The sequence below is a fragment of the Taeniopygia guttata genome, chromosome 2 (assembly GCF_048771995.1).
Source record: "Taeniopygia guttata chromosome 2, bTaeGut7.mat, whole genome shotgun sequence".
NCBI lineage: Eukaryota > Metazoa > Chordata > Aves > Passeriformes > Estrildidae > Taeniopygia > Taeniopygia guttata.
The window spans coordinates 74,199,699-74,225,233 of NC_133026.1; the positions used below are offsets into that span (position 1 = coordinate 74,199,699).

Below are 25,535 nucleotides of genomic sequence, written 5' to 3' on the forward strand. Positions count from 1 at the left end.
ATTTCCAGGCAGGATATTTCAGAATTTGTGAAGGGTAGCTTGATAGTGCTCAGTTTGACTATTTCTCTGGTTATGAACATAAAGTCACACTCTAGGTAAGATCCCATGAGGGATTTGACAACCAAGTTAACCTAAACACTAGTTACAGTCTTTAAATCAACTGATGTGTCAACTTGGAGTGCTAAAATATTTCTATACCTCTTTTCTTCTGGCTTATTTTCTAGGGACCAGGGGTTTTCACCTGTTTTCTTGGAACTACCAGTTCTGAGAAAACCAGTTTTGACGGAGTTGAGGATTTTTCTTCACTGAAGCTATGAATATGAATGACTAGCACCTTTAAAGTAATTGGTTCTTTAGTTGTTCTTTAATCTCATGAGAAACTTGTAATACAGATAACCCTGCAGAATCAGGTATATTGTAAAATGCAGCTGTACTTCTATATTATGCAATAATTAGTTATGTTTTTTAGGGGAGATCATGGATTGTCAAGTCTGCTGTTTCTTTGACAGACTGATTTATTTTAGTTTTTCTTTTTAACATGGTGTAGAAAATGCAGGAGACACTTATTGCACATACTAATAACCTACCTTGGAATGGGCCTGCACAAGAGTGATTAACAGTCCTTTCCCCACATATGTCATAGAATTGCAGCATCACAGAAAGTTGAGATTGGAAGAGAATTTTGGAGGTAATATAATCCAACCTGCTTGTCAAGCAGGGCTACCTAGAGCCAGTTACCCAGGACTATGTCCATGTTGCTTTTGAATATCTCCAAGGACAGAGATGTCACCATCACCCTGGGCAGTATGTGCCAGTGGTCAGTCACACTTACAGCAAAAAAGAGTGTTTCCTGATGTTCAGAGAGAACCTGATGTGTTTCACTCTCTGTCTATTGACTCTAGTCCTGTCAGTGGATTTTCCACTGGAAAGAGCTTGACTCCCTCCTTGCACCTCCCTTCAGGTATTTGTAGACATTGATAAGATACCCCTGGAGCCTTCTCTTCTCAAGTCTGAGCAGTACAGGTCTCTCAGCCTTTCCTCACAGTCCCTTAAGCATATGTATGGTCCTCCACTGGACTCTCTTCTGTACATCTGTGTCTCTTGTACTCTAAAGCCCAGAACTGGATACAGGTGTTCAGATGAGACCTCATCAGTGCTGAAAAGAGGGAAAGGATCACCTCCCTTGAACTACTGACAGAAGTTTTTCCAGTACACCCCAGGATACTGTTAGTCACCTTTGCCATAAACTCGTAATACTGGCTTATGGAAAACTTGGTGTCCAATGGAACTCCCAGGTCCATTACTGCCAAGCTCCTTTCCAGCAGGGGAGTCTCCAGCATGCACTGTTTGTGAGATGAAATCTCTGTACCATCAGGGATGGTACTTGAATTATCCTCAGAAAGTGCTATCATCACTTTTTGGATTATTGCTGCTACTTCTCCCCATCAGGTCTTTGGAAAAATTCCCCTGGTGCTCTTGCAGAAAAGCTCCCAAAATCTGCAGGTGAGAATTTTATTTAGTCAACAGGCAAATCTGTCTTTGGACACACAGACCTCTGAAAGCACCTTGCTAACTGCAGGGGCAAATCTCACTGAAGAGGTCCATCAGTCACAAATATACCTTGAATTCAAGGGCCCAAAACGTACAAGCCAGGCATAAAAGCATATAGAGTTTTTTCCATACAATTGATGGGAAATAACAAGACAGTTTCCTTAACCTCTGGATTCAGCCTTGTAGGATAAGTTACCACTGAAGTCAGGGAAATTTTTCTTAGGCAGTGCAATGAGCAGAGCTGGCCATCTTGAGGCCCTTCATCACTGGGCAGGGAGGAGCAGCACCGGGGGCTAAAGGAAGTCAAAGTTTCCTGTCAGCTTTCAGCTTCAGTGAGTTTGGTGCAAGGCCAAGGGAGTATGTCAGTGCTGGGAAAAAACTGTAAAGGTGTACTTGCAAAAATAAACACAAGTTTTATCACTGCAATGGTAGCTGGAAATTCCTAGAGATTTTTTATTTTAATGTTAGTATTGACTTGCATTCCCTAAAATCCTTTGGAAAGCCTTTAGGAAATCCTTTGGAAAACTGCAGTTTTAACAGTTTAACCCTTTTGCATCCCCTAATATGTTTTAAGTAGCCTTGCAGTGACCTTTCTCCCACTTACCTGGAATACTTAAAACTGTCCAGACTACCCATTAACTTGATAAACAGGATTAGAGGAAAAAAAGTAGCATTTAACCTTGTTTAGAGAAGTGAGATATATTTCAGACAAGAGAATGAGACCGAATCTATAGTGAATGTAGTCAGGCTTGTACTACTCAGTCTAGAGTTAAAAATACTGGTAAGCTTTCCTTAGAGTAATGCCTCTTTCTGCTTTAAAGGGCTATCAGAGCTGAGGAGATGAAGCATCTCAGGGATTAACTGCTAAGGTGCTACAAAATTAGCTTCATTAAATATAAAATTAATTTTTTTAGTCAAGCAGATCTATATTTACACTGCTGCAATTTTTTACAGTTTTTGTAAAAAAAAGTTGTGAGAAAAATGTCTACTTTTAACTAAAATATAAGTATTGTTTTTATTTCCTTATGATTCCTATCCAATGAGAGATATTTCATATTCAATGAGATTTTTAATTTCACATCTAGGTTTTTAAAGAAATAACCTAATTTGCAAATATAAACTTGAAAGCAAATAGATTGTTAAGCTAATAATAACAAAGAAAACAAAAAGAAGCCTGTATGAAATGTACGAGATATACTGTTAATAATATCAGCAACTGACTTGACTACATAACTCTCAATGTGTCACAAAGAAAATGTAAAATATATTTTGTCTTTTTTTTGAAAAAAGGAAAAGAAATACTCATTTACAAACACACCCACTTACATGCACACACAGAGGTGTACACACATATACTGGAATGCCTGTGATATTTGGGATTGTTCTTATGGCTCATACTTTTGCATCAGTTTAGAAAAATTTGTTTCCCCCAATAATTAATAAGAACAATAACACTTGGCACTTAAAATTCCTTTTGAGTACATGATCTCTCACACCTTCATGCACGAAAACACATGCACAGTGTGTAGGCAGGAAGAAAGAAGGGAACGAGAAAATAATTAAGTTGCTTTACTAAGCTGAATTTCCAGTTCATCTATATATAGTAGCAATGAGGCATAAGCTAAGAAGCATTATGCAGGTTTATGCAAATTGTTTAGGATGAAGGGGGAGCACAGGTGATAAGAAAATAAATGTAGCTTTGAAGTCCACTGGAAATCTGTCTTAATGTTGAGCAAGGCTTTGACTAAAGGAATAGTAAACACACCACAACATAAAGTTGTTTTTTCACTTTTAACACCCAGTAGTTGTTACCCTAAAGAGGAGGGCAGCTCCATCTTGAGGATTTAAACTCAAAATAGATCCAGTAACATATGTCCTGTTAATTTGACCTAATTAGTTGCTGCTAGTTGCAGGATTTACATGAAGAATCCCATTACATAGATTAGAAATAACATAGAGGGAATCTTGGCCCTTGGTGGAGATCATCAGAAACAGCAGTTTAATGTCTGATACATGCTGTTTTGGGGTACTCTGTTCTTTGCAAAGGGGTGTTAGAGGAGGTGAATCTCTAATAACTATCTTCTGCAACTTAGCCTTCTGTAACAAGCTTATCTTTCTATTTGAAAAGCATCATTAAGGTTTGCTTTTCTGTCTTTTTTTTAATTCCACTGGATTTGGGGATGAATTCATTGGGTTTATAAAAAACAGCAAAGGGCTATATCTGTATTCCATTCAGTGATCAAGTACAAGTACTAACTGTCAGAGACACTCTGGTTGTCTGTAGTATGCTATGTCTTTAAACTATTGTTGGCTTTATAGTTATCATCAGAAAACAATCAAGTTAGTATAAAGGAGCAATTATTTTCTCCACTAGGAAGTGTCTACAAATATATTTATTTCTTCTGTTATTGTAAAATTCATATTGTCAATGTACTTTTCACTCTTTGATAGGAGGCTCCGTGAAGGATGAAAATATGCAGGCTTTGAGAACACTTACTCAAGAAAAATTCCCAAATGAAACTGGTGTGAAGTTCTGCTGAAATCCAAAGTCCAAAAGGGAGCCTCATGTCTGGCATTGAGGCACTTGAGGCAGCTATTACAGAACTACTAATGAGTGAACTGTGATGAAAAGTCATAGCAGAACACATTCTGAATATTACCAATAGTGAAAACTTGACATAATGAAAATATACATGGGATTAAAAAAATCTTGAGAAACTGATAGGCTTCATTAAAAGTAAAAGAAAGAAAAAAAGAAAAAAGAAAAGAAAGAAAAAAAAAGAAAAAGAAAGAAAAAAAATTTGTTTACTAAATGTTCAGTTCATAAATTATAATACCATGCTTTAGCATAAGTGATTCAGAGTATGTGTGCTACATAACCTAGAGATAAGTAAAATAGGAGGAAAACATCTCTGCTGAATATGAATTACTATTTAATATATTTTTTCAAAAATTGATGTAACAGAAATATGGCTACAAGTGAACTGTGTATTATAAACAGCTACAATTTCTGTCTTTATTTTTGTGTACATCTTGCCTTTCTCTTTCAAGAGATTCAAGGGATTACACTAACCAAAATGCCTATTCTTATACATATTCTGAAATACATCTAAACTACATTTCATAAGGCAAGACAATAATATAAGAATAATATAAGCTCTGAACACAGATACGCTCTTACCTTAAGCAACAGTAGTATTAATATAGAGAGGAACAGAAACCTTCCTTTGGAAATAAGCACAGTTATAATACCATGGCTAATATAGGTGCAGTGAATATCAAAACTTCATTTGATTTCATGGAACAGGATCAGATTCATTCCCACTGCCAGCACCTTGATGCTAGACATTTACAGAACTCGTAAAATTAGAGTGGACGTTTGACCTTGGTCTGAATTTTACTGAGTTTGTTTTACAGCTAAAGGACTTTTAAGAAAGCTTTGGTCACTCAGATCACCTGCATAACAGAAATTTCTGCCAAATCTGCTAACTGGTTTGCAAAATTTTCATTGGTCAACTGCAGGAACAAGTACTAAGATGTTGGGGGACAAGGGTTCAGTTTTGTTTTCTTTTCTTGTTTTTTCTGAAAGGATTTGCAAAAGGAAGTCTGTGGGAACTCAAAGACATTTGTATTTTGCCTGAGAACTGATCCAGTTTTATGTAATATGCCTTTATATAATTTTGGGGACTGTGTTTTGTTGTTTGGGTGTTTTTTATATATTGACTGTGAAGTTGGCTCAAAAAAAGTCTGTTAACCAAGCTGACTGGGAAAGATAAAATAATAGCCTTACTAGAGGAAACCCACACAACTTCTTGGGTGATTTCTTAGCCTGAGATGGGATTGTGATTCAGAAGATAACCGATGTATTGAAAGATCCACCTTACTGCAAGGAAACCAGGGAAAAGGTTGTCAGCTGTTGAACGCTAACATGATATTTCTAGTCTCCAGACTGCAGTGTAAAGATCCTGTGGCAGCCCTGAACAAGCTGACTCCAGACCTGGTTACTGCACAAACATGTAAATATAGCACGAAACCTGAGCTGGCAAGCTCTGATACTAGTGTAATGGGTTGATGACATGGGTGTCAGCAACTGAGCTGGTACCTCTCGGCATGGAGTTCCATGGTACCATGAGGGTGTACCTGAACATCCACAGCTGCACTATAGTGTCTTGCACTATGGTGTTCTCTGCTCTAACTAACACATTCAAAATGAAATAACAAAAGCAGGTGCTACAAGTGCTGTGTAAATTTTGCAGCTGTTTTGTGATTTCTTGTTTTGCTGATGTTTTTTATCAATATATGTCACTGTTGTATACCCCTTGGCAAAGTACAGAACAAATTGTTTTAAAGAAGATTTGAAAGTTTTCCTGTCATTTCCACCCTCCTACCATCCACAGGCTCCTGAAGGAAAAACCCTGACATTTCTCTGAAGTAACAGGGAGGATAAAGTAAGAAGAGGTGAGACAGAAGCGTGGCCAGATGGGGTATGGTATTTGGGAGAGATCCTGAGATCTTGTGTCTTGCTTACTGGAGAAAAATGCATCGATCTTCTTTCCTGAAATTTTGCCTTTATAATAGACATTCAATGGCACTAATTTTAGATGAAGAATAAATAAATAAATCAGAGCTGATACAGTATTGATGGAGAAAATTAGTGACTGGTCAAAAGCTGGAAGGGTCTTGCTGACCTGCCATGTGTCTGGAAAGCACATTGTTTGCTCACTGAAGATAATAATGAGTATTAATATAGAAGTTCAGTAGGTCACAGAAGTCTCATGCTCTCCTGGAAGACTTAAAATAGAAGAGACAGGTAAAGGATTAAAATGCTCTTAATGCCAGTACTCCTTGCTCAGCAGAGGTCTGGAGAAAATCCATCCCCTTTCTCTGCTGGCAAACTAGCCATTTTAGCCATATTATTTTTCTGTCAAATGTCTTAATTGCTTCAGCATCAGTCTTGTCTGACAAGTGACTTGAGGTCAAGGCCTTAAGGTAATTTTTTTCTCATGTTTTTTTTTCTCTACAGTAGATTACACAAATAGATAGACTTCTATGCAGATAGAATAGCAATTAAAATAATCTGAGTGAAAAAGCACTGCGCAGTCCAACGGAAACTGAACAAAACTACTTTTGTTAGACCTAAGCAGAAGATAAGGCACAGGTTTTTCATTGGATGATTAGTATTGCAGCCTAAATTTACCCTTGAAATACTCATTTCTGTTCTCTTAAAACGGGCTCTTGTATGAAGAAGCACAAAGAAAAAGATAAAACCAAAAAGTAATTTTGGACAACACTGCTGAGGCTAGAGCCAATGTCTCCTAGTGACTGAACTTATAGATGTTGTGAGGTTTTCACTTACTGTACGTGGGCAAAGTTTATTTCAGCTCTGTAGCAGAAGTGCTCTGGCTAGGTGAATTCAAACATGGAGATAGTTTAACTGTGGAAGTGGTAGTGCATCAAAATGTCTCTTTCATTTCTTCTCCATCAAAATGCATGTACCATAAGTCAAACTTTAAAATCACAAAGAATATTAAAGAAAAGTCATTATAATGTTTATGAGACCTGTTCAGACATTTCTTGAAGTAAGACTGTGATGGAGTCCCCAGATTTATTTCAAATGAAATCTGTGCATGATTTGGAAAAACATACTTTCACTTTTTCAAATCTTTCCCCAAAATCTAGAACTTTGGAATCTATTTCAGAGATCCATAAGAGAAGGAAAACACTGTCCAAATTTTATATCTAAAACTTGGCCATTCCTACTATTTTGTGCTAGACGTTTTCTGTCCTGACCATATCATTGCTTTTCTCTCACTAGGTAGATTTCTGTGGTGGCATTAACAAGCTGTGCCTGCTAGAATGAGTCTGCAGAAATTTCTCAATAGCTTTATGCAGAGTCTTTAGTCTTACTGTCAGGGACAGTGAGAAGAAAGAGATTTCTGTCCCTGTCTCCGATCATAGAGCATGGCATTCTGTTACAGAAGAGCAATACTAAATATGGATAAAATATGAAAATCTCTGCAATCCTTACTCAGACAAAAATTACACAAGAAAAAAAAATCTATCCATGCAAAACTTTCATTGTGCCTAATTCTAAAATTATCCTGAATCTGGGGAGCTCCAGTTTTATGAAAGGTATTGCTTTTAAAGATGATCTCCACCTAATGCACCAGGCAGTGAATACTTGAAACTATTATAGAAGATGGGATACAAAAAGCAAGTACCGAGTTTAGTAAAGTAAAACAAGATTACAGTGAAAAAATAATTATTGAGTGGGGAATCTACAAGCACAAAGTAAATAAAAATAGATTGGTGGAGAAGGAACTGAGTGGGAACAGAAACTCTCAGTAGCTCTTTAGTTCTAGACTATGGTCCAGCAGAAGGCAGTGAGAAAATACACTTGTATTTAGTGTAACCTAGATCCATATACTGCCTGACTCTCCATAAAAAAATGTTTTTCACTTCCAGTGACTCAAAAAACCAAGACAGTTTGCCTCTTAGAAAAAAAATGAAAAGCAGATATGTTTTGCAGTTCCAAAGACGATAAAGTTGGACTCTAATCACTCTTTCCTATCAATACGAAATTCATTCCCAGAGTAGTCTCTGATTACAAATGCAAGAGCATACAAAAGAAATAACTGACTTGGTTCTGGCCAACATCCAGAATTCTGGGGGCAATAACTGTCAAAAGCAACCTCATATCTTTCTTAAAAATGAGCCAGAAGTGTACTACAGTCCACAAAGTGTTGTTTATAGTTCAAAAATCCCAGGAAGATTTAGATTATTTTAGATTTACTGTCCTCTACAACAGATAAGTCAGAAAATATGGTCCTGTGTCAAGTGCATTCCAGCAGTTTTATAGCTGGTTATTTGCTTTAATAATATGTCTGTCTCAGACAATGGTTTTGAGGTTTCCTTTTTGTATTTGTGACATCAGGTGCTAAAATCTGGGCTCCTCACTATGGAGAGTATGCTGAAGTATTTTCCCTATGATGTGAAACAGTGTATAAAGGATGGCAGAGTTTCATTAATCACTGTATGGCATTTCCATACTCCTAGAGTGTCTAAGGAAGATGAAGCTTCAACAGTTCACTGCTTCCCCTTGACCAAGCAAGAATGAAGATGCATATATTCCACATGTACCATCTTTCTCTGCGTTATGTATGCACTAACTAACCCAACCAGAGGCTGTAAGAAGCATAAAAATAATTTAAACCACAGGGTGCCCTGTCGGGGACTACTCACCTTCCATTTCCTCAGCAGCATGCTGAGAGGCAGAAGAAAAATTATAACTGCTAGCATGTCAACTCTTTCAGTAAATAGCTCCTAGGATTGGGCAACTCAGTGCCACCTCTTATACTTTGTGAGATGTGAAATATTAGTTTATCCCTCAGGATATATGAGGTCAGAAGAAAGCTGAGGACAGGTAAAAACACAACAGTGTTTGTTTATCTAATATATGTGTGACCAAAGTGAATTTATGCACCAAAGTGAATAAGGATATTTATTTATTAAGCTTTTCAAACACACTAGAGATCCCGCAAAACAAAGGAAGCCTCTTTTTGTTTGTCAGGTTTAATGTTATTTCAGCTAAACATCTCTTCCTGTTTCCAGTACTCAGGCCAGCAAATCCAACCCCTTTACTTTTGTCTGGAAGGATGTTACAGAAGTCTAAATATCAGCTGCATTTACAGTTCTGCAGTGTTTGAGGGTCTAAGTCACTGTTTAGGAAACCACCATGAGTTGCTTCCCATGAACACAGAGTAAGTAACAGTCATTGTCTCAACTGTGGAATATTTTGAATCTGTAATACACAAACTCCAGCAATGTTGATTAATTCTTTTTTCCTGATGAGGTCTGTCCAGATTCAAAAGAATGACCATATACTGAGTCGGTAGGGCATGGACTAATATCAAATATTAAAATATTAATATAAAAAATATGTTGCCTTAGATTATGTACCTGAAAATTTTTTAATGCTACTTTACTATCCGGAAGTGAAGTGCCAACATAATTCACAGCCATAACAAATCTTGAAGAATCTCTGTCTATTGTTGATCTTAACACTCTTCAGCCCAAATCTGGGACCAGAATCTGACATCATTGATGCAAAAATCAGTAATTAGTTCTTCAACCTATGCATGATAGTAGGATTTTGCTTTGATTCTGGAAAGAATCCCTCCCTGCCTTTGAAAAGCCAAGTGTTCATAACCTTAGTCTTTTATTTTGACATTTTCCTAGACTTGAATCTTACAAATCCTTGACCCAAACCAAAAAGAAACACTGGTGTCCTTTCCCCAATCTTTGGTGAGTTTGAAATCAGTCATATAATCCCAAAATTAGATGTAATGATTACAAAAAAGCATATTGCAGCATATTCTTTTGTGGCAACTTGGCAATAGTATCTGATAGAAGCATTATAGGCAGAACTAGAGGCTTTTTTTTCTAAAACACATCCAAGTTCTTGATGAGGCACGAAATACAATTTTGAGTGGGGTGATATTCAACTCCTGTCATAAGAGTAATCCTCCACAGCCACCAATTTGTACTAACAGACAGGCAGAAGCGCTCACAGGAGTGTGTTTTCTTGAAAATTTTCTCATTCACTATACTTTCTCCCACTGTTTCAGAGCTAGGCAAAAACAAGTAACATCAGAATATTTATTCAGTCAGATACGACTTTATTTCTGAAAGGAAGCAGGATTAATCTATATAAATACACACATATATAGTTGTATATTTACATATTTAAAATGTATTTATATTTACATGTACTTCTATGTCTTTATAGGTAGATTTTGTATATTTTTATACACACACACCCCCACACACATACATATATGTGTGTGTGTGTGTGTATCTCTATATATATGTTCCTATGCATATATATATATATATATATATATATATATATACACATACATGAATAGCTGCCAGGGCAGGTGTGCAGCATGGGTCTGCCAGTCATCGGCCGATGCCGGACGCATCCGGAGTGCCAGCGAGCCCCGGGCGGCCGGCAGAGGGAACGCCGGGCGCTTTGTTGGGGCGGCGGGTCCCCCCGCTGCTCCCGAGTCTCGGAACCCTGGTGGGGACGTGTCCAGCTTCCCAAGCGATCGGCGCGCAGGCGCCTCTCAATCCCCAGCTCCGGTGAGATGCTCTCGGACCTGGGAAGGGGATCGCCCTGCCATTCCCTGCCTCCTGCTTTCTTTCCTGCCCCTCTGCAGCACTTTTCCTCCACACCCCTGTCTCGGATTAATTTTTTTTTCCCCTAGTTGCTATTTTATTTTTTAATATCGCCCACCTCACGGGAGCCCGTTTGCTTTCCTCTGTAGACCCGCTCCCCAAAATAACGTTATCTGAAGGGAAAGCCGCCTGTTGACTATCCCCGTCTCCCCTTTTCTGATCTTCCAACCACCCTTTGCCCCTACGTTTGATTCCAAACCTTTGGATGGTGTTTTGGTGTCATTAGGAGATTAACATCCCTGGAGCAACCAGGGGAGGAGGAGTAGGAGGAGGAGGAGGAGGAGGAGGAGGAGGAGGAGGAGGAGGAGGAGGAGGAGGGTGGTGGAGGGGAAACCGAGACTGCAGGCAGGAAGGTTGGCACGTTTACGCGAGTGAGACTGTCCTCCCGCCGTCCCAGCCACCCCCGGCTCCTGGCTGGCAGCGGAGGGGGTGACTGGCAGGTGCGCCCGGGACCCGCGCCCGCGGAGCGGCAGGGGCTGCCGGCGGGCGAGTGGCCGCGGCTCCTGCGCGTAGCCACCCTCTCTTTTATGAGCAGCGAAGGAGCAAAGCCGCAGCGGGGGACACCTGGAGGAGCATTTCTTCCCCGGGTTTATGAATGGCACTGACATGGAGGAAATACCGTTTCAGAAAGTCAAGACCAAGAGGAAGAAGTGCTGCCACTGCTGCTGCTCCCCGCCCGCTGCCGCGGCGTCGGGAGCGGGAGTCGGGTTAGGGGATTCCCCTCCTTTGCTGCTGCTGGATGCCATCGCCTGCGAGGACGAGTTTGATTGCAAGGAGCTGGAGGCTCTCTTTCAGAGCTACAACCTGAAGCTGGAGCAGACGTCCACCCTCAAGGCGCTGGCCGTCCTCATCGTGCTCACCGCCAGCCTAGCCCTGGTGGAGCTGCTCTCCGGCCCCAGCCTGACCATCTCCAAAGGTTCGCACCCGGTGCACTGCATCATCTTCCTCTCCCTTTTCATCGTCACAAATGTCAAGTACCTGCAGGTCACCCAGCTGCAGCAGATCGTCAAGCTCACCTTGCTCTTCAGCTTCACCTTCTCCTTCCTATGCTGCCCCTTCTCTCTCGGCGCCTATGGCATGGAGCCGCCCAGCACCCCCGAGGAGGGCATGTGGCAGCTCATGCTGGTAACCTTCGTCTCCTACTCGCTGCTTCCCGTCCGGACGCTGCTGGCCATCGTCTTCGGGCTGGTGGTGTCCGTCTCCCACCTCATCGTCACCGCCACTTCCGTCAGTACCAAGCGGCAGAGGCTCTGGAGGACGGTGAGAGAGGCCGGGCGGGACCGGGCCGGGCCGGGCGCTGCAGAACCGCAGAGCCGCGCGGTGCCGGTCCGCCGCGGGGAGGGATGGCGGAGAGGCGCGGAGCGGCCCGGGGCGGGGGCTGAGGAGCGCCCCGGCTGAGGGGAAGGGGCGAGCGCGTGTCTGTGCTTCAGGCGTCTGTATCTGTGTTCCCGAAAGTTTCCGGGAGGCAGGGGGGCACAGGGCGGCTCTGGGGAGACGGAACCTCTCGGCTTTGTCACTCCAAGGAAAAACGGGGACCAGGGCAGGGAAGCCAGCGCTACCGTGCCCCGCTCATGGGGTACGTTCAGAGCACCTTATGCACAGTCAGTGCAATACAGCGCGCACCAGTAATAACACCTGTCTCTGTTCAAACTTGGCACAGGCAATAAGCTGCGTGAGGTAATAACACCTCCACCGACTTGATTCGTATCGTCGCTGTCTCTCTCAGCCGTGGGCCGTTCGTACCTATACACAGCCCATCTGCAGGGGGACTCTGAGGAAACCATTTGAAATAGGTGGGACACTCAAAATGGGAACCCCACCTCGCTGCTCTCCCAAAAACGGAGCATTCCCCCTTCAGCTTCCCCAGGGCAGCTGCTGCCCTCTTTTCACAGACATTACCTGCTGTGGCAGTGAACTTGCTAGCGATTCCCTTTCGCCTCTGAATTAATCCAGCAAAACCTCCCTCTGCAGCAAGCATCTTTAGAAACGTGCTGCTGCACTCTCCCCTCCTCCCCCGAGGAGCTATTTATATCCCTGCAGGGCTTTCTCCGACTCTCGTGGCCTGATGGGCCGCACTGACAGGAGGAGGAGGATGAGGAGATGCACGTATAGGAAACGTGTAGGCTGGGAGTCGGGGTTTGCCACTGAAGGCTATATTTGGTGCGTGTGAACCACTAGGAAAGAAGAATTGAAACATTTTTGTGTCCTTCTTTGCACGCATTGATTATGCCTGCCCTCAGGAGAAGCATGCGGCTTCTGTTGTCCACATTGGTGTTAAACAAGAATTTAATGCATAATTGAAGTACTTAGTACACTACTTCTGCAAAATGCTGGTATTATTCTCCCTAAGTGTTGTGATATTAGGATGTACACAGTTGACATGGGCATAAATACAGTATTGTACACCTTTGTGCCCAGAACTGTGAATTCCTGGATCCTTCTTCACTGCTCACACAGGCACACACAGCCAGGGTGATATGCATGCACAGAAAGAGATACACAGGGACAATCGCTGAGTGGGGTTACTGAGACAAACAGGATTATTGATGACTTCACACTGCTGAGCTGGTGGACAAAATAAATTGTATATTTTGAAAGGGAAGAGAGAGATAAGCTGAGCTTTATGATTTACCCAGATAATCTGATGGTCTATTTTTAAATATGCGATTTAGAGTTTCCATGAGAGGGAGAGCTGATAAAATGCAGGAGCGCTGAGACAAGCCACCCTAAAAAGCATCTGGAAGGATGTTAAAAATACTGGAATTCTTTTTTAATAGGCTGAAGATAGCTCTTTTTATTGGAGTACCAATTAGTCCTTATGGGAGTCCAGGCTATCCTGGCTACCCTGACACACAGGCAAACTTTCCTTGATGCCAAGCTGCAGCTCAGTGTGGCATCTGTTCTTCTAGATGAGTAACATAAAGAAGATGAAAATAATGTCTGCTCACTAAATTATTTAACCAAAGTCGTGAATGTAAAACATTTTGAAGAGAAATAGTCTTCTGGCTCTCTCCCTTTCCACTAGTTTAACTCAGTTATTCATCAGGCTAGAAACTGGCTTGAAAATGCATAAAAATCATTGACTAACCTCTCATGTAATATATCTGTATTTCTTCTTCATCACCATCTCCCCCAACCAGAGTAATCTCAGTGGTTTGTATGCAGTCTCCAAAGCATTTTTTTACTTTACTGATAATGGGAGGCAGAAACTATCTCAGAGTTAGGCAATTAAAACTGGTCTGTGAACTTGTATCTCACAGAATTGCACACTGACTTGTGGCATACTGTCAAGGAATAAGTCTTCTGATTTGAAGGCCATCACCATGTATGGAAGGGACTTTTCCCTTACAAAGAAGTTTTTTGCTTTTCCAAATAACATCTTTGCAAAGGTTGGAAGTTTAAAGATACGTAAAGGTTGCATCATCTGAATTTTATTTGCTTGGCCTGAGAGTAGCTAAGCCTTTTTTTAAGGGCTAGAGTGGACTTTTCCTTGTGACTGGGATCTGCTTCCCAGACACCGGATATTATCATGATGGCCCACGTGTTTGTAGACACAGAATGCTGCTGATGTGTCAGGGAAGCAGGACTGCTCTATGCAGAGCTGCAGTAGTGTGAAAAGCTCTGTTCTGTTTCCCAACCCCTTGCTCCCTAGTCCCAAGCAAGTGGATGAATTTAAATTTTTAAACAGATATCTGAAGTATCCAAAATTGCAGAAACACCTGCACCAATCACCAAAGGTTGGTACTCTGTTAAAGACCGCTTTGATTTTTTTGTGATTCAGGCAGGGAACCAACTTGGGAATAAATTTTATTTTTGCTTAGCCTGAGCTTTAGGAGACTGCAGATCTAGTAACTTCCATTGACGTTAAACTGGAAATTGGTCAGCACGACCAAATAGTTCATATTGTTTCAAGTTCAACCCATTATAAAACAGGCATAGCTAAGTTAAGGGATTTTTTCCAAAATGAGCTTTTACATGCACATCTTCTATTTCAAATGGAGGAATCTCCATTTGCAAATCTTTGAATGCCAAAAGCCTCATGAATTGCAATAGTGTCAGATCAGAACCTGAGTGTGCCCCATGGCATGCTTAAGACTTGCATTCTTTTAAATGTACAAATTCTTTACATAGTAAAACCAGTGATAATTTTGGCAGAAGTGTGTCATGACTTCTATTGAGTAAAGCAGATTTAATTTGCAAGTGATAGTTTTCTGACAGTACAGTATTATCTGTGGAGATCATGCCATGCCATGCCATGCCAGAAGTGAGGCATAGGTATGTATAAAGGCAAAAGGAGAGCAGGAAAGCAAGTACAGGGAGATAATGAGAGTCAAGGGAGTAATGTGACAGAACTTGCCAGTCAATAAGTGTTCTAGTCATTAAATGAAATGTTCCAATGCACTCATATGTCCTGCTCATTTCTAAATAGAAATATAGTAATAGACTATATATATACATATATATATAAATAAGTAAGTCCAATCTAAAAAATATACAAAGTACTTGGGAGCAATCTTGATCCCATTTGAGATCATGTCAAAGACATGATGACTTCACAGCTGATATTGCATGCCTTATCTGACATTGTAATAAGGATATAAGTGGTGTATATAACCAGTAGCATATTGGTTATGTTAGTTGAACTCTCTCCTTTCCTTCTGAATCATGGAACAAAATATTTCTGCCATATAAGGTGACAAGGTATCCACAGGTGGCTGAACCTACTAATGAAGTTTTAAAAGCTTGAACTTTTGTCTCCTTTTTTCTTTTTTTTTTTTTTTTCCCTCTACAAATTCCAGATATACGCTAGGTGCTTCAGAGCCCTTACAGAAATACAGAATCCTACCCAAAGGATCTTAATATAATTTTTATTGTAATTCAATGAGTGGGTGTTAAGGAAGGCAAAGGCTGCTCATGGAAATAACTCAGTGGTGGCATATGCACTGTTTAATGTCTTACCATTAAATAACTTCTTCTGGCCTTCTAAATATTTTAGTTCCCTTCTAAAAAAAATATATTCTTATTTCCATAAAATTAAAAACAAAATCATACACCACCAAAGTACCCTAACATATCACAGAAGTCTTTGTGAAAGAGCAAATCATTCAGAAAAAAAAAACAAAAAAAAAAAAACAAAAAAAAAACCAACCAAAAAAACAAAAAAAACCCACCCCAGAAGTATGTAAAGACGTAGGAGGGCTCCAGGACGGTTTGGGTGGATACAGACGAGAGATGTTCGTTGCTCTTGGAAGATAGGGTTTATTCGGGATGGAGAGAGGTCCTGCCTCGAGCTGCTATAGACGCAGCATGTGGCTGGGCCTGAGGTGATGGGGGAGGGGTGAGACACAGGGAAGAGCAGGGACTCCAGGAGGGGGGAATCCAGGAGGAGGGAGGAAGTTCCAAGAGAGCCTCTGGCCCCCCGGAGACCCCTTATCAGGGGGTTTCAAGCTGGGCTGGAACAAGACTTGGGCCAATGGGGTCACAGACACTTGATGTTTCAGGGGAGGGTTACAGGTGTGGGGTGAACCATACATTCTGGGGGGTGAGATGGAACAGTCCATTTGGCTTTTGGACCCCTCTGTAGGTAAGGGTATTGGCCAGCCAGTAGGGGACATGATATTCATCCTGGCTGTACTATTGTGGTTCTTCTGCTAGACAATCATATTTATCTATCCTTCCCAACAGAAGTACAGCATGAGTAACAAAGAGCAGAAGAAAGAATAGTGCTCTCATAAACTAGCACAAAATTTTTTTCAAAAGTGTGGTGAAACAAATGTAGATTTCAATTAGTTTGCTTGATTTGTGGTGGTTTTTTTTGTTGTTGTTTGTTTTGTTTTGCCTGTATTTAAAACATTTTATTCAAATATTTATTTATATGTATAATAGCACTTCTATGGATTCAGCAAGTACCAGAAATTTTAGTTTGGATTAGAAAGACTGTGTAAAGGATAATGAGGGGAAATTGGTATAATTTATTTTAAATAATTAATTTATTATTTAAAAGTTTATTTTACAATCTTAACTCTTTGTGCTTAGTGTGATAGTATTATAGAATATCACAAGGAATTGTTATGCCAATGTTAATCTTATTTCTGCTAGCGTTTAAAAGAAAATTGATGAACACATCACTGACAGAACTGTTAATCTCCACACCTTTGTCTCTCACATAGTAGGCAGAGTCTAGTAGCCTAATAAAAGGGCATGTAAATCAAAGACAGCTCAGCTCCATTGCCATTATTATTCAGTGAAAAATTCTGTTTTTCTCCTTCATTCATATAAAATGTGGTGAGGGACTCTACTAGTTCATTCTTTGTCATGCTTTTCAAATACTAGTATCAAGAATATCTCTAGAATTCTATTCTCCATAATATTCTCTAGAATTCAGACATATCTATCTACTAATAACCTGTTTGAATTCACTATCTTCTTCTCTTTCCAAATATGGGGAACATTGTTTTTAGAGTTTCTCAATATCTGTGTGTAATTCTAATTTTCATTTCATATTTAGTCCATATTGAAGGATTGTTAAAAATGTGAGGTGTTTCAGGATTTTTATCCTTTCTAATCAAAGTTGTTTCATAATTTGCAGCATAGGCTTTGCCAGGTCTTGACCATAGTCATTTTATCTAGGGCCTGAAGTATAGGATTTTCTATGGAATGTAGAGTTCGGGATCTTTTTTCCCATAGAGATTAGTATGCTCTTGGCTTCCAGAGTCTGTAGATTGCTGACACTGCTACTTTTTGTGGGTTTCCAAAAATTAACAGCATGCTGATGGTTCTACATGCTTGAGAAACAAGAAGCCTTTGAGAAACTGTCAAGAATCATGTGACTTGGAGACACAGTAAATAACAGTTTATCTGAGAAGTTTAGTTGTTATTAATAGGCAAGATCCCATTATTACTGAAGAAAAAGAGGGCTTCTATTGAAAAAGTATTCAAAAATAATAATTAAAAAACAAGCTAATACTGTTATACACTCAGTTTCTACCCACTTTCTTTGATGTTGGGCTCTCCCTTCTCCTGCTTCTCCAAGTTCTAAGAGTGGTGTCTTTCATTCTGCTGGTAGTATTGCCTACATTGGCAGCATCTGGAGTCTTTCACAGGAAGGAAGGGGATGTCCATGCTAATGATGACATATTAATTTGTCTTCCTTTGTTGTTCCACAGCTCCATGTCCCATCCAAATTTTTAAAATAGTTTTCTTTTATGTATGTTAAATACTTCTTCTTTGTTCACTTTGTTACAACTAATACCAGATCTGGTTATCTCCATGTTCACATTTCTTTAACTGACCATTGGGGAGTCTTTTTTATAGCTATGGGTGTTATCTTCAATACTAAGTCTGTGCTACACCTTTTGTAATCCCATGGTTGTACTCTACACCATGTCCTATGTGTCCCCTCCTCAAGGTCTGTACTATGTTTCCATATGCCTACATTTCTGCATAGTGTGGCACTGTGTTTTAGTCAGAAAACTGTTGTGCTAACAGACAAAGTTAAACAAAAGTGACATAAATGAACTAGAGAGATCTGGTCAATTAGGGAAGAATTTATAAACCAGGTAAAACAATGTGCACAGAAGTTAAAAAAAAAAATCAGCCTGAGAACTAAACTTTTAGCCCAGAAAAAATCTGCTATGTCTCAGTCTGGAGGCCTTGCAAAGTTAGTGCATAACTTACTATAACTTTTATATAGCAATGGCAATGCAGTATGAACAAGGGCAATACAGTATTACAGGTCTATATGGTTGCATTCCTTTTTAACTTGTGTGGTTTAGACTGTATCCATGTATTGCTACTGCTATTATTTTACTGTTATTAAAGAGAGTCCAAGGGCATTTTCATTTCAAAATGGTAAAATGTTGTTGCCTAGACCCTAGTTTATAGCAAAAAGTTGCATGTAACATTAGTAATTAATTATGGACTATATTTAATTTACATGCTTACTGTGTGGAAAAGTAGTTTTCACAACGTGTTCAGTGTTTGCAGTGTTTGTGCAACTCTGAGATCAGGGCCTGCCAATTTGGGGTTAAAGATTTTTGGTGGTTCTCTGGGATAAGCTATAAAGGGTCTCTACTCCTTTCTTCCTTAATTCCTTTTTTTCTGAACATGTAATTTTGGATATATTCAGAGCTAAACCCCTATGAGAAAATGTTAATTGTAGGGAGTAGTTGCTCCCTACAATATGTTCTGCCATTCAGGCTTCTAAATATTTTCCCCATTTTGTTTTCCCTAGTTATTAGCATAGTGCAATGCTTTGCTAGACAGAACCAGTGTAATATAACAACTAGGTAGTGCAAATTTCAATTCCTATTAGTCTCCTTTAAGCACAGCCCTGAATGTGTGCTTGTCTGCACATGGGCCTTATGAACTAGAACAGAAATATTCTTCCTAGCATCTTATCTCATTATGTCAGTTTAGATGCAGTGCATTCCTTCTCTTGCCATTCCACAAAACATTCACTAGCATAAAATAAAGTTTTTTGTCTATCACAGTTTGTTATTGTCTTCAACTTTCTCAGATGCAAAAGGCCATATATTCCTGACTTTACATCTCTTCTCTGTGTTACCATAAAGTGATACAAACATAACTAAATGCAGGTGACATGTATGGAAAACCAGAGACGAGCCAGAAAAGCATTGCTTCTTGTCCTTGTAAGCTCTTGGTGGTGTCAAGAGGGAATAATCAAGAGGGAATAATTGTTAGAAAGAAAGTCTATTATGAGTGTGGAAAAGGCATAGCTTCACACAGACTTCATGTTCTGATTAATTAGAATAGAATGTTATAAGAAAATTTCATCTAGGACTTGAAATGTTTGTATTTTATGAAAGGAAGAACTCAGGCAGTATTAACTCCTATAAGACCCTTGCTTTTGGAAAGGAAAGAGTCCAAGCAGAAGAGACTGATTCAAGTTTTTGAGCTGAGCTTTGTCTTTGGCGGACTATGATGGATGGGTATGAGTGACTATAAATGAGTAGAGTGGAATATTTTTTTTTTTTCCAAAATTTCCTAATTATGTGATTTTCTTTAGTACCTTCTTCCTCTGGGGAAACTTTTCATGGAAGAAATTTTCTTTGCTTCAAATTTTTAAGATACATATCTAGAGAATTATGAGGAAACAACATAGTTGCTACTTTGATCAGCTATTTATATTCTGCATGAATTTACCACATGAGCTGATTCCTGAAATAAAATCACCAAGCACTTTATATATACAGAAAAACTGTTTTCTCCATCAATATTTGAAATAATGAAAAATCCCAGAAATATGGATCTAGTGTGTGGCTCTAAGGTGAACAATAAAGTGCAAAAAACCCCAACAACAACACCCCCCCAAAAAAAAAAACAAAAACAAAAACAAACAAACAAAAAACCACAAGAAAGAAGGTTCCTTCGTTAGCTGTGGTTCAGGAACTACAGAAATCCTTTTTCATCCTGACATGTGTGTTGCAAGAAATGTGTGGCTAGCATGAAAAATTTTATAGAGCAATGTTTCATTTTTAACATCACCTATCATATATTTGTTCTGGAGCAAGATGTTAATTATTGGGTTTAAATGTTTGTGCATACTCTGGTACAACTTCATAGAAGAAAATATAATTAACTTTTTACAGTGGATAGCACGTAAAATTAAGGAGTGCTTCACTTGGCTGTTGTGGATTTTTTTCATAGGTTACTCATGCAAACACTACAGTGTAGAAATGTTTGTCAATTATCATAAATCTGCTTATGATTACTGCTTAGAAGATGAAAGTAATTATTTACACACCCAAAATTAGAAAATAAAATAACAATGATAAAAACGCAGTTTTAAAAAGAGTTATACATAAAATATATACTTAATTTGAGTATCATCAGGCTGAAAAATAATATTTTGCTCGAGCAAGACTTAGGAAATTTGTTCACAAGAAGTTGAAAAGAGGCCTATGCCTTCCCTTCCCTTCCCTTCCCTTCCCTTCCCTTCCCTTCCCTTCCCTTCCCTTCCCTTCCCTTCCCTTCCCTTCCCTTCCCTTCCCTTCCCTTCCCTTCCCTTCCCTTCCCTTCCCTTCCCTTCCCTTCCCTTCCCTTCCCTTCCCTTCCCTTCCCTTCCCTTCCCTTCCCTTCCCTTCCCTTCCCTTCCCTTCCCTTCCCTTCCCTTCCCTTCCCTTCCCTTCCCTTCCCTTCCCTTCCCTTCCCTTCCCTTCCCTTCCCTTCCCTTCCCTTCCCTTCCCTTCCCTTCCCTTCCCTTCCCTTCCCTTCCCTTCCCTTCCCTTTCCTTCCCTTCCCTTCCCTTCCCTTCCCTTCCCTTCCCTTCCCTTCCCTTATTTCCTTTCTTTCCTTTCTTTCCTTTCTTTCCTTTCTTTCCTTTCTTTCCTTTCTTTCCTTTCTCTTTCACTCTCTCTATCCCTCTCTCTTCCTTCCTTCCTTCCTTCCTTCCTTCCTTCCTTCCTTCCTTCCTTCCTTCCTTCCTTCCTTCCTTCCTTCCTTCCTTCCTTCCTTCCTTCCTTCCTTCCTTCCTTCCTTCCTTCCTTCCTTCCTTCCTTCCTTCCTTCCTTCCTTCCTTCCTTCCTTCCTTCCTTCCTTCCTTCTTCCTTATTGGTATAAAAAAAAATGTAGCAAAATGATTTTTGAGGTTAATTCATCACTTTCATTCAAAGGTGGAGGATGTTGGACTGAACCTCATTTCATTTTAAATGTCAAAAACCATCTCACTTCAGGGAGATTCATCTGACATATCAAAAATTGTTCTTGCCTGTAATAATTTCTTAACAGGATGTTTTAACTAAACAGGTACATAATTTAATGGGAACTATATAGAAAGACAGTATCTGCTTGTTTGTGAAATGTCATGGAAGTAGTGAAGGCAGTGTAAAGTTCTGACCAAACAAGCATGCAAGAGACAGAAGCTCTACCAGGATCAAATTTCCACTGTGCAGCTTGTCTCTGGAGTCTGCTCTGCTGACTCCTGGTCACTGTTATGGTTGTCAGTGATTTGAGTGCTACTCTCATTTGGTATTATGGATCCCAGAGCTGTAGTGCTATGCTCTGGAAAGAGGATTACCCTTTATGAATGTCCTGTGTGATTCCTGATACTGCACCCTGCAAGCTGTTGTGCTGGTCTCTCTGCTGATCCATGCTGGTTTAGTGTAAATCAGCTGTCACTTCAGGGGCTCTGGGAGTTGAACCCTATTTTCAGTCCATAGTTGGGTTAGCTATGATGAATGCTCTGTCATTCCTATATGCTTTGAAATATAAGGAATAATGATTCTTTTCAAAACAGGGAAACAAACTGAGCACTATCTCCATGTTCAGCATGTGAGTTTCATCCATCCTCTACCAGTTATGCAAATGACAGTGGTGAATGATAGCTGCTTGAGTTCCCTCAGATGGAAAGATTACAGCAGCTTATTTGGCCTTCCCCATGCAGCTCTCTCTATTTTAGGCAGCAGAAGATTGAGGAGATTGCAGCTGAGTTAATTTGCCTCATCTGTTAGTCAAAATAGACTGCATTATCAATACTCCATTTCTTCTTGCTTGCACTATTAAAAAGATTAGTCTGGTTTTTGCCTTTGAAGAGACCACAGCCTGAAGAGAGGTTTCCTATTCTAAACTGCACTTCACAATACTGATTAATGTTAACACAATGGTTGAAATGGCTTTAGTGGGAGACCAGTGTGATTTCTACCTGAGACTGCATAATCTTCTTATAATAGTTTCTGGAGTATCCATCACTGAAAAGGATAGTGAAGTTTAAGAGGAAAGAGTGGGCATCACTTTCTGGATTCTTTTAGCTTGCCTATTGGCAATGAAAAATGTGCTTTTCTAACTCTGGAGTTTTAGAAGGATATTCTGAAAAAATTAACAGTTTGTATTTTACAGTTAGTATGAACAGAAACACTGAAATGGGCAATGTCCACTTGTAAAGCTATGAATTATTCTCTATCCTTAACTGATATTTTTATAGAAGTTTTAACATATCATCAGATGATGTAATAATTTGATTTTTTTTTTTTTTTTGCTTGCTTGCTTTTTTTCTTTTCCTGCAGATGCTTTTGTGCAACCAGTCCTGGTCGGGTTTTTTCTTATTACTGCAGTTCTTGGTGCAGTAGTCTCTAAGGAATTTCCCCTAAAAAGGAGCATCCACAAGAGGCAAAACAAAGAACATTCTTCTGGGAGGGAGATTACTGCAAAAAGGAGGATGATTTTTCCTAATTGCCCTAAGAGTACACAATATTCAGCCTCAAGACCTTGTCTCTCTTGTCTTTTTGCAAGCCTGCAGTCATGCACCTTCGTTCCAAATCTCTTTGCCATCATTTGCAAAAGTCCCATTTCTTCAGCACAAGTGTATACTGAAAAATTGAGATTAGCTACTGATCATAAAGATTCTTCATTCTCTCTGGATGAAGATGTAATATCTATAGTAGGGAGAAATCATCTTTCTCATGAAATGTCTTACATGCCCCTGAAGATGTCTTTGAAGTTTACTAAGAATTTCTGGTCCTCTTTAAACATAAGGATTTGACATATATATAAACCATTATCTAACTTTCTCAAAGAAATTATCTTCACAGGAATATATCAGCTATATCAGCTCCTATTCCCTTGTGTATGGTAATTGCTGGCATTCCACTCATAAAAATAGAAAAAAAAACCTGAAAAATGAAAGATTTGCAGCTACTTTGCACAGCTGAAAACCTTTTTCTGAAGTTGTAATTTTTAAAAAATGCATTTCTAAAGCTTATATACTGCTGGATTACAGTGATACAGTGATCTTACTGTGCACAATCCTAAAAGGAGAAGGCTCTATTCAATGGTACAAACCTTGTAAAAGAGATTTTTTTTTCCTTCTTTATTGCAACTAAGGGGTTCAAGAGTGGAGGCACATGAGGGAAAAGTCTTTTCTTCTTTAGAGCCATATTTCAGATTTAGGTTTTTAAAGTTCAAGTTTCTTTAGTATCTAAAGTTATTTTGATGATCTACCAAAATGTGTAAGAAAGACTGATGCCACTAGTCCATTTTCTGATAGGAGAATGTGAGTTATTTATACACCATCACTGTTGGTAACTCAGCAAACCTGGCAAACTTAAAGTTTTTTCCTTGGTCTGTGGGCAAGCATGAATGTTGTTTTGCTAAGATTGCTTATAAGGTAATATGTATGTCTCATGTGGAATTGTAATGGATGTTCACAGGGCCTCTGCACCTACAATTAGCATGTATAACAACAGAAAGCAAGTCAATCCTACTTCCAGGACATTATAGAGTCTGCTGCCATATTTGATTCTTAACATCATGGGTAAATATCATTATTCTTACAGTAGCAAAGCCACATTGACCCTAAATCAATCCCTAGGAAACCCATGGGTTTTGACTTCCCAGCAAATGCCAGCTGTGAGATATATAAAAAGATACTAGGTACAGTATGGGCTAATTCTGAGTAACATGGCAATAAATGCAGAGTATTTAGAGTATTTAGGGTTTTTTGCTTCAAGGAATGCTTAAGCTATCTGGAAACAAGATGGTATAGTAGTTCAAAAGCTGGCACAAGGCAGGCTGTACAGGAGTAGAAGAAGGGAAAGCCATTAGGAGTCCGATTACTAATCCTCAAGAGAAATATTTCTCTCTGTAACATCTGAAAATCTCTCAGTTGTTTTCAGAGTTAAAATATCTCCAGTTGAAAACATTCTTAGGATTGGTGTAGATGTCAGAGGTCTACTGGTGGGCGGGACATAATACTATATCACTGCATCACATAGCTATTGCAATATTAACAATTGTAGGTGCTGATTGGTATTATCAGTCTGAGCAGTTTCTGGGTTAAACTTTGGGGAGTTTCAGGTGACAAAGGAGTACCATAGGAAAAATAGGATCTAGTTAGCTTTCTCAGTCTTTGTCCGGCAGATAGAATACTTTATTTCTTATGCCTCTCCTGCCCTCACTAAATGAATGAATTTCTAGTCTGGTACACAAAGAATGGAGGAAATCCTTATCAAGACAAATTACTGACATGTAAATAGCTAGTAGGTGTCCATTTAACAGACAGTAAACAGCAGTCTTGATTCCACTATCCATTTTGGTGACTAATTTAGTCCTTGGACACATTGAAATGTCAGTGTCAGTAAAACATAATGCTAAAGGCAAGAAACAAAACTGCCTGTTGATGATGCTTTTAGCATCTGAAGTGTACTGTTGCAGTGTTGGGTGGTCCATGTGCGAAAGATGCCAGTTTTATAGCATAGCAAACGTAACAGGAATGCCATTTTCTCCTCTGACTCAAGAAAACTGCATCACAATTCTTTACATTCAGAAGAGGAGAGACATGGTGATAGACCTTGGTGCATTCACTTTCTGCACTGTGGAGTCACTCCTATTCTAGGTTAGTTGTGGCTGTGCCTTTCCTAAGTGTGGGTAGCACTCTGTACTGCCCCACCTAAGGCATGATTTTGGGAATGTGTGAGTCAAGCTTAGTCATGTGAGTTTTGAAATTCTGTAACACAGCCTTGTGTATTTTGTCAATACAGCCTTCTATGTTGTAATCTCATCTCTGTGTGGATGATAAAGGGACATTAAAGTGCTAAAATACAGGTCAGATAAAAGGAGAGGTCATGAAGCCTGGTGGTAACTGGTGAAGTCATCACATCTGCTGTTTATGTCCTGAATAGTAAACTTGGAAACCATTAGTAGGTGTGATGACATGTGGTGCTCAAGTAATGTCCTCTGAATGGGAATCAGAAATCTCTAGATTCTGATGTCTAGATGTCTAGACTTCA

The 25,535-nt window shown here is 39.6% G+C and overlaps 1 protein-coding gene across 3 annotated transcripts in view; it reads left to right on the forward strand.

Moving 5' to 3' along the window:
- The first annotated feature begins 11,111 nt into the window (after positions 1–11,111).
- ADCY1 (adenylate cyclase 1) overlaps positions 11,112–25,535 on the forward strand; it is a 163,732-nt gene continuing 149,308 nt past the window's right edge. For 2 of the 3 annotated variants that reach the window (XR_012053967.1, XM_030265660.4), the window contains exon 1: positions 11,234–12,051. Coding sequence is in view for 2 of the 3 variants with exons in the window: in XM_030265660.4 (XP_030121520.1) it covers positions 11,383–12,051 (669 nt within the window). In the remaining variant the exon portion in view is untranslated. Of the gene's footprint in view, positions 12,052–25,535 lie in introns of all 3 variants that reach the window. The other variant, XM_002192007.7, reaches the window with a different exon arrangement.